At 40.8% G+C, this 10,079-nt stretch overlaps 1 protein-coding gene across 1 annotated transcript in view; it reads left to right on the top strand.

Annotated features, from left to right (window-relative positions):
* The window catches only part of FBXO45 (F-box protein 45), a gene marked incomplete at its 5' end in the record, with an annotated part of 9,279 nt that extends 2,232 nt beyond the window's left edge, over nucleotides 1-7,047 (top strand). Inside the window, one exon of the mRNA XM_006037093.3 lies at nucleotides 4,446-7,047. Within this exon, the coding sequence (XP_006037155.2) occupies nucleotides 4,446-4,631 (186 nt within the window). The remainder of the gene's footprint in view (nucleotides 1-4,445) is intronic.
* Between the last annotated feature and the right edge of the window lie 3,032 nt (nucleotides 7,048-10,079).

Below are 10,079 nucleotides of genomic sequence, written 5' to 3'. Positions count from 1 at the left end.
GGCTGGTCGCGTCGGGGGGGGGGGGGGCTTCCGCCACTGTACATACTCCAGGAGGGCATGGGGGAGGTATGCCCCTGGATCTGCACATGGGGTGAGGGGAGCCTGGGGCTGGGGTGACACTGGGCTTTTCCCAGCAGCGGGCTAGGTTGGGCAGCCCGGCTCAATCTCCCCCTCACTGGGAAGAGCCCGACACAGCCCACACTCACCCCCTATGCCCTTCTGGGGTGTGTGCAGCAGCGGGAGCCACCTTGTGCCCCCATGACGAGCCGCTCATGGCACCATCCCACACCTCACCCTGGCTGGGTGGCACCTGCCCCGACCCAATCCTCTCCCTTCCTCACTGCTGGGCCCTCTATCTGCCCCATCCCCCTCAATGCTCTCTCCCCCTTCACTCACAACAGACTTACCAGCTAAACCCGGCTGCACTCCTTGCCACCTGTGTGCTGCGCCTGCACAGGGCATTTATTGGCCATGTTATTGAGCACATTAGCCAAAAAAAGCCAGTTGCCTTTACTGTCACTTTTTTTTCCTTATATCAGTGCCAATCTGATATGGGACCAATGTATTAGTGCACCTCTTGTTTTCAGTGCGTCACTTTTCCTTTTTTATGAAAATGTCTGGCTGTCTCCTGAAGTGGTCTTACTAGGCAGCTTACACCAGTTACCTACTTACCTCATGAGGGTAATAATTTTGCCTTGTTACCCATTTTCTGCTTTGCCCTGTTTTTAGATTTCTTCCCTATGTATTAAGAATTTCAGACAATTCTGAAACCTAAATGATCTCCTTCAAGGAAAATAAAAGACCACGATTTTTATCCGAAATCTTAAATCATCCTATGTGTATGCATCTTATTTAAAGGCAGTTATCTTGTTTCTGTTTTATTTTTATTTTTTTTTAATGAGAGGTGACTAGAATATTCTAGTTTACCCATTGCTATATCAAATAAGTATTACATCTTCTGGAAATGCTTCCTGGTGTGAAGTGTTTCTGGTTGGTACTTGGGTAGACCCTTCCCCCCCCCCCCCCCCCCCCACACACACACACCAGGAGAATCCAGTGTAATGCTAAATGGTGTTTACTCAGTAATTAGTACTCTTTAGAGGTGATATCTTTCAGATAAAACAAAATTGAGGTTTAGATAACTTATGGTAATTAGCATATGTGATACTTTTTCCATATTTAGCTTTGATCTGACCCAGCTTTATTTTTAGGATAATTATATTCTACCTACAGTATCAATTATGTGCAGTATACTCTTTGTCTCATTCTGTCAGGTAATGTTTTTGTGATTTTATTTATTGTTTTTAGTCTAGAGGTGGTAGCATATCAGTGGTGGGTGAAGATTTTTAATAATTTTCTGTATAATGTCCCCAAAACCCACTTTAAGTAGAAATTGGCTTTTTTGATTAGTGTAGTGAAGATGATCTTGAATAGGGACACTGAAGTCTAAATTACATTTCCCTCTGAGATTTGTGCCTCCTGTTTTTAACAGTAGAAACCTAAAACGCCTGTGAACGGAAAAGATTGAAGATTTTTCATTTCAGTTCATGCATTTGACACAGCTGTGTATAGTCTCTTTCCCCATTTATCACTTGTGTTCAGATTCTTTGTGTTTGGGCCTTTATAAGGAAAGCAATATTTTATAAAACTGCAGAAGTTTTCTTGGGGACTCAAGGCTGTAGAGTATGTAACAACTGGTTTATTTTTATTTTGATTGAATTTCAAGTTGCTGTTCTTAGAAATATATTTCTGTAAAATAAGGCCCATAACATTTTTCTGTTTCTAAAAAAAGTGAAAAAGGTATATATTCTTTAGTGTTGTTTTACATAGAAGAAGAGCTTAAAGGAGATTACATGGAGGATAGTTTGACTTTTCCACAACATCCTAGACAATATTGTTACTGCTTGCTGTTGGGGGCTGTTACCTAATTACATTTCAAAATTGCACTGTGGGTAAATAAGTTGGCATGCAGCATCATGTTTATATGATGATCTGTGTTTTTTTTCCAGGTGTAGCGAGTATCCTTTGCTTTTGTATAACCTTTTTTCTTTCAGTTTTTCCCATTTGTTTTTGTCCAAAATATTTGCAATCCTGATGTGTTGGTAAATAAAAGATCAATTGTGGTACTTGAAGCACAGGCATATCCAAAAAATTGTTCAATGCATCTTGCATATGCCCCCTACTTTCTCAAGTTGTTCTTTTGGCTTTAAAATCTACAAAGACTTTTAACCACAAGTTCTTAACAGGCATATGCTGTCAAGAGAAATGCAGGTTGGAGGCAATTACAAAGTTGCCATATACTACAGAATGAATAGATGGATGTTAATTTTTAGGGTTACTGACATTTCCACGTAAAGGTAACATTTGGTATTTATAGCATTGTGGGGGTTGTATGTACTCTGTCTGCTTGAAACAGCTATTGAGTGTAGCTAATCAGAATCTCTTGCGCATCAGTGAAATTGATGGATTTCAAGATATGCATTCATTTTTCTCTGGAAGAATAGAAATATAGACCTGGAAGGGGCTTGCTGGCCATTGAGTCTAGTCCTCTGTTCCTACAGAGACTCATTTACTGAAAGAAGTCCCAGAATTTCTACCTCAAACCCTCACAGACATGTACAAGGCAGAGTACCCAGGACACCAAGAACACTCTATCACATACTGTAGAGCAGGGGTGGGCAAAATGGAGGATCTGGCCATGGCTGGACTGCCATTTCTTGGCAGCCCCTGCCTGCGTGGCTCCCATTTGGTCTCCATGGAGACCCAGGATTGCAGGGCCGTGACAGTGAGTGGCCCTGGGCAGAGCTGCAGTGTGCTTCCTGCACACCCCTGCTTGCAGAACTGGGGCTTTGCCTCAGCCCCAGGTACGCAGTTGGGTAGGGACCTGCTCCAGGGCCAGGATCTTGGGGCGGTGACAGCAAGGGGCCAGGGCCGGGGCAGAGCCGTGATCCACTCCTTGCATGCCCCTGTCTGTGAACCCATACTTGGTGCAGGAATGTGCAGGCAGTGGATCATAGCTGTGCCCTGGCCCCATCCCTGTACTGTCAGTGCCTCAAGATCCTGTGATCTCCCCAGCCCCACTCACTTGTCTCACTCCCAGCCATGGCTTCATCCCAGCTTCCCAGGTGTGCACCCTGCCTGCTTGGGTCCCACTCCTGGTGGTGGGTGTGGGGCAGACAGGCCAGGGTGCCCAGGCATCAGGGCTGGGTCTGGCAGCAGCAGCCAGAAGGAGCTGGTGCCACAGGGGCTGCTGGGAAATAGAGTCCATTGTAGGCTGGATCTGGCCCATGGGCTGGATTTTGCCCTCCCCTGCCATAGAGGCATAGAAAAAAGCAGGGCAGAGGTGTTGGCATTGTCAATGCCTTGATGCTGTAATGAGGCTACAACTGCAGGGAATAATTTAGTGAATGTTCAAAAGATCCCAATAAAAAGACCATTTCCCATGCTATGGAGGAAAGCAAGGACCCCTACAACTTGTGTCAATCTGACATAAGGAAAAAATGACTCCATATTTGGCAGTCAGTATGACTGAGCAGAAGAGCAAGAACTTCTAACCAGGAACTTCTGATTTTTTTTTTTTAATTTTTTTTTTTTAAGCATTGACAGGAGCATCACTGCTTTCCTGTCAAAAACCCACAGTCTTGGCTGTGGCCAATGTTCCAGTATTTCAGAGGAAGGTGAAACTCATTCCACCTCCTTCCACAAGTCAATAGGATTTGGGGGGGGATTGCTTGCTTCTCCTTACTGGCAGTCAGTGAAAGCTCTGAAATACGTGATTACCAGACACTGATTACACTGAAGGAGAGTTACATCTATAGTCCAATGTGGAAAGTGAAACTAAATGATTCCATGCATCTTACACCAATTGTTAAGCCAAAACTCCGTTTTACCATCCCATCCCTTCTATACACTTATCCAGTTCACTCTAAAAGTGTTTCACCTCATTGCTTTGCTTGGAAGACCATTCCAAAAATACCACTTCTCTGAGAGGAAATCAGAAGATTTCCAACTGTGTCTTAAATTCTCCATCGCTGTTGTGGTCTTGTGCTGGTGATGCTTTACAACTGAAAATGCTCTTCTCCTTTCCTAATATTCACTTCCTTGGGAATGCACTTGTAAAGGCTGATCACGTTTCCTCTTGGTATCCCTTTTGTTAGGCTAAGCAAACGAAGCTCCTTTAATCTTCTTCCATAAGAGAAGGTCTCCATTCCCTTAACCATCTCAGAGGCTCTTTTTTAACACCATTCAATTGATCTTTTTTGAGCATTTGTACCAAAAAGATGCACAGAATTCTAAATGAGGTTTTTTCTTATAAGATCTATTGTTCTGCTCTCCATGTGCTATTTTTAGTTTATTTATCCTTTGTTTCTCTTTGACTGTTATCTGATTTTTTTTCTTATCTCCTTTCTCTCTCTCTCTCTCTCTCTCTCTCTCTCTCGCTGCAGATAGGTGAGAGGATTCGAGTCATCTTAGACATGGAAGACAAGACATTAGCCTTTGAGCGCGGCTATGAGTTCCTGGGAGTTGCATTCAGAGGATTGCCAAAGGTTTGCCTGTATCCAGCAGTGTCAGCTGTGTATGGCAATACAGAGGTGACTTTGGTCTACTTAGGAAAGCCTCTAGATGGATGACATTGATTGGCTCTTTGGGACATCTGGATGTGGATGATTTGGAGGAGGAATCTGCATGTTGGTTAGAGGGAAACTCAAATTTGAATTAACGCATGGATGCATATCCAAGAAACATCTAGGAAAATAGTGGATTGCTGCGGAGGACCAGCCATACTGCAGGGATTGTTACATTTCCTCTTTCTACCAGGCCAGAAAAATCCTCAGGGTTACAGTTGGTTGAGTGGGCAGTTGACACATTCATGTTGCAACAGGTTTCATTGCTGAGATGGTAGTGTGTGATCTCAAATACTTAAGGAAGAATTTGATAGAAGTGGTTGAGGAAATTAACCTGAGATTTGTAAGTAGCGTGTTTTGTGAAAGACTCCCATTTTTAAAACTGCTCGTTTGTTCCTTCCTTCCCTCCTTTGGGCCAGTGTGGGTACCAGAGGAGAATTAAACTGGTTGGGTTTTAGTTAAAATTTTTAACGTGCTGAGAAGCATCGTCTGTCTGGACTACTTCTTTAGTATATAATGAGATATAAAATGTGTGCAGCTATTTTTAAGTGTATTTTAAAGGTTGTATATACAGAACATGTAAAAAAAAAAACAACAAAAAAACAAAAAAAAAACCCTGCTAAAAACAAAAAAATGGGTTTGCTTTGTTCTAACTGGGATATCATTAAAGGAAAAACCACTACATGACATCAGAAGAATCTCTGACGGGTGGAAGACCTACACGCAAAAGTGTGTGTGTGTGTGTGTGTGTATGTATGTGTATGTATATATATATAGATATATCTATAGATATATCTATATAATTTTTTTTTATTTATTTTTTTTTTTTGTGTGTTGTAAAGCATCTAGGAATGCTCTTGTGGAGTAAGGTGCTACGTTAGTTCATTTGTATGTGGCTAAAAGTTTACATGGCTTCAGCAGTCTTTATTCTATCTATAAAAACAAAAAAAAACTCCCCATGAATTTTGTTTTGCCACAAATACTGATTCCTTTGAAAAAGGGACGGCAAACCTGTTTGTTGTACTATTTCTCTTGACATATAAAAAATTATCTTTAAGAGGTCTTACATTTCCTACTGGACATAAAATGAGGCTTTCAGAGTAGTCTGAAAAATAATGTTGAACTTCTTGGGGCTAGATTTTTATTTTCTATTTAAGGTGGTTATTTAAGAGTTTAATTCTTTATTTTACTTTATTTAATTTGGTTTGAAAAGAAAACAACTCTAAATATTGAAGTCTGGGTTCTCCTTATCTGCAGTCAAGACTAAAGTCTCACCTTTCTCTGGCAGTGAAACTAACTTGTCAGCATTACAGTATCCTTTGTGGAAGCTGAGAAGGCTGTGAAGCCAATCAATTGTGTGCTAAAGAAGTACTTGCAGGTGATATAGCAACTGCTTTCCCAAGAGGCTGAAAGCTCTGCAGAGATCTAGGAATCAGAACTCGTGGTAGAGGTGATACCTTTCATTAGACCAACTAGATTTTTGCCAAAGAAGTCTTTACTTGCAACTAGAGAAAATCCTTTAATCGCAATTAAATAATTTTTTTTTTTTTTTTTTTTTTTTTGAAAAATCTAGTTGGTATAATAAAAGATATCGCCTCTACTACAAGTTCTGATTCCTTTTGCCTCTAGACTGATATGGCTACAGCCTGGATATCTGCAGAGATCTAAAAACTTTCCAACCTTAGAGTAGAAGAAGGCAGGATTAGCCCCAAACCTTGGTTTCCCCTGTGGTCATCTATATATCTTGACCTCAAAGTCCTGAGGCTTGCCCTTGGTACTTATCTCTTGTTTCCCTAGACCTATTTGAACTTGCTCAGGATTATTGACAGAATGCTTTGTAGTGAGGAAGAAGGAAACATTTATACAGCCTCTTTGTTTATCTCTGCTAGAAAATTTAAATCATGATCATCTTAGAGACACCTTTGTATGGGCAAGAGAAACATTTTTCTGAAGTTATTGCTAAGATTTTTTTTGTTTGTTTTTAACCTCAGAGGAAGCCAGGGAAGATGGTACCTGTGGCTGACTAGGATGTTTGGCGTGCTACTGAAGAAATGTTTGGAATGCTTTTTACATAATAAGTAACAGGGCTCTGCCTTGGATCCAAGTATGTACATTGTTGCCACTTGAAGGATTTTAAAGTATTTATTTGTTTTGAGTGTTGTTTGTTACTTAAAGGGAATATCTGTTGCAGTCAGTTTTTCTTGTCTGTTTGTTAGAAAACAAAATCCACATTAAGAAAAGTTTGAAACGTGGTACTGAAAACAACTGAATTAAGTAAGGGTAGTAACTTGCAGAGAAATCTGTTACATTGACTGTCTATACAGGCCTGTAAAGTATCTCTCTATATCGTAGAAGCTTATGATGTAAAATTAAACAAAAAAATAAGGCTGTCCCAAAATAAAAGAACAGTTTGTTAGATGAATATTCTGTCAGTGTAACTGTGGAAGATGTGGCTTCTGCACTCGTTTTATGGAATCCAAGTAGATATAGGTAATCTTAAGAGCTTTCAGGGAATTTTGTTTATGAATTAGGTTTCATTTCCATTTTTCATGTAACTTCTTGCCCTATAATTTCCCTATAAATTAGAAATGGTGGAAGCTGAACATTCCTAAGGGGTGGGAGGGTATTCACTTATGTAAACTTATAACTTATTACTTGAGACCAATGCTAGCTGTACAAAATATTAAAATAAACTCTGCTATAACACAGAAGAAATTGTTTGCGTGTGGTGTTGTAACAACATTTGGGGTGCGAGTGGGGAAGACGGAGTAGCATTTTGGAGTGTTTGGGACAACGAATCAAAGATGAGGATCATGGCAACTAATTTCTGTTTGATTGTTGGTGTAGGCACTCAAATAAATGGCAAGAGAGTGACAATCTGACCGGTGTTTATGAGGGCTTGAAGTCAATGATGTGTACACATGCTTCTAAACCTGCACTCGCAAACATGGGATATTCTCATGGGCAACAACTGGAAAAATTTCTAGCATTCACTTGGGAGAATTGTCTCAAGAACCAGAATTATGTAAAACTTATTTCCTAGTGAGACCGCTCTGTCGTACTTGCAGTGCTACGCTGAGGTGTCATCCCTCAGATGAAAGATTCTTTTGGCTACTCTGGCTCTTGATTTGAAGTTAAAAACCTGTTGGAACGCTTCCCCTCTCCGTAATCTAATATGAATGGTAATGTTTGATTGGAAATAAAGGACTTTGGGGTGGCATGTCAGTACTTTAACACACAGTTACTCAAATGGAAACCAGATTTCCCTCACTTTATTTTCTATGCTAAAACTCTGTTCCACGAACCCTTTCCATGTTTTACACAGGATAATTGATTGGCAAGGGGAGATATGTAGTCATTAAGAGCACCATGATGACACAGGCATTTCCTTTCAGATCTCACCCTGGCAACCAGCCTTGTGGCAACTGCATTCATTCAAATAGCATTTTGGGGTAATATGTTTTCTCATCCCTTGAGTTGTAAGGTATTTTGTAAACCTATTAATCTGTGGTTCGTTTTCTAACTCTATTTTTTCAAATAACATGTTTAAGAATTAGGAATGAACATTGCAAGGACTGTGTAATTACCCCAAGTCTCTTTTCTGTAGACTGCTATACTGAAATATATCCAGGCATTCTAAAGCTGAATATTTCCAAAAATCTCTAAACAAAAGAGGTGACCTGGATTGGCTTGGGAAATAATTTTTCCACAGTCTGGATATAGATTACCAAAGATAAGATAGTGGCAAAGATCGCAACCTAAGTGGAGTTTTGTTAGAAAGGTACGTAATCTGTTATATTTTAGGATGGTATTGAGATGCCTATAGAAGTACCCAGGGTAATTCTTCCCCAATGTTTGCTTAAAAATAGGGTTCTGTATCTACATCTTGCTAGTTGTCTGTTTCCTTTACCTCTTGCTTAAATTACTCTGGCTGGGACTATACTGAAGAATTTTCATTAACTTCATGTGTTAGAAACCTTGCCTCCTATTACTTACCATGTTACTATTGTGTTCATCCTGGAATGTATTACACTAGTTATCTGCAGGCCACTCTGGCTTGTTTGCAGATGCTATTCAAGATGATGTGTTTTGACTTGAGGTTCTTTTTCAGTTTGGTTCCTTGTTATGAGCAGACAACTTTCCTCTTAAGTATTCTTTCTCAACGGAAATCAATTTCAGGTGCTCAAACCTGGTGTTCGTGTTTGTCCAGCTAGATAGCGATGATTGAGTTCAGCTCCTCTTGGGTGAAATTATCAGAACATGATGATCTTTGGGGCAAAATCCATATATTTACTCATTGTTTTCCTTGGAGGAAGGCAAAGTGAAGGGAGCAGTTTTACTGTGGAGGATTCCCTTCTGTTTTGGAGGAGTAAAAGAGCTTATTCTATTTTGTTCTCTGTAGGCTGTGAAATCTTGCTCATCACCAGAGCATGAGAGTGCTTTCCAGGAGTCTAAGTAACATGACTAAGCTCTATTGCACATTGTTTCTTTAATCCTCTCCCAAGTGGAAGAAATTTGTGCAATGGTGTGTTTTCTCTGGCCATCTTTTTAAAAATACATAAGTTTTTTTATTTTTGGTTCCATCCTCTCCCCAGGAGAAGTAGGTCCAAAAATGCTGTGCACAAAAATTGAGCTGTGTGCTGACCCTTAATTCCTAGAGGAACTTGGTCTAGTCCCAGTTCTTTCTCTCGTGTTCACAAGCTTTGCCCTTTTTTAAATCGCATTTCTTTCTGCCAGAAAAAGATAGTTGTCAACCAAAATCTTCATCCCAAAACCTTAGATACATTTTTTGGGCCCACTTTATGGAACAGCTTACAGATAAAGATGGAGACTTTTGAACTTAATTCCAAATTCTGTGGGAAACCTGTCTAGAGGGTGGAGGAGAGGACCAATGTACTCATGGCAGCTTGTGCTTCTGAAGAAAGACATTGCAGTCTTTGCACCAGTTTCCTAAGCTCTGAAATTTTCATGCTTGGGTATATTACATTTCTGTAGTCCAACAGGGATGTGAAGAAGGTGAGTGTCTCGGACGGCCGGAGCCGACTCAAGGTGATATACAAACTGCTCGGTCGTTTGGGCAGGCTGGTGAATGGAGAGGCAGACAAAGCGTATTGCTTGCAAAAACTTTACTTACGCCATTAGTAGCCGCGACGCAGGTGGTCCGGTCACTTAAACAACTCCACGAGTTGCTCCAGCTGGCAAGGCTCAGGCCAGCTAATCCGTCCACAAATTAAGCTGGCAGGGAAAGCGTACGTCGAAGGACTGCGCTCGGCGACGGGGAGAAGAATCGATAGGTGATCAGGCTATCGATCAGCTCAGCCGCAAGTCAGATATCTTAGAGGCACTCTGCAGCGTGCTCAAAGTTCTCCGACTTGGGCGGAAGTCGCACAAAATTTTATACGGCCAGTAAGCCAATTACTAGCCGCCACGTAGGAATAATTTAGAACTGGCCAA

Source organism: Alligator sinensis, unplaced genomic scaffold (assembly GCF_000455745.1).
Source record: "Alligator sinensis unplaced genomic scaffold, ASM45574v1 scaffold863_1, whole genome shotgun sequence".
In the NCBI taxonomy this organism is placed as follows: Eukaryota; Metazoa; Chordata; order Crocodylia; family Alligatoridae; genus Alligator; species Alligator sinensis.
This window is presented reverse-complemented; position numbering and strand designations above follow the sequence as displayed.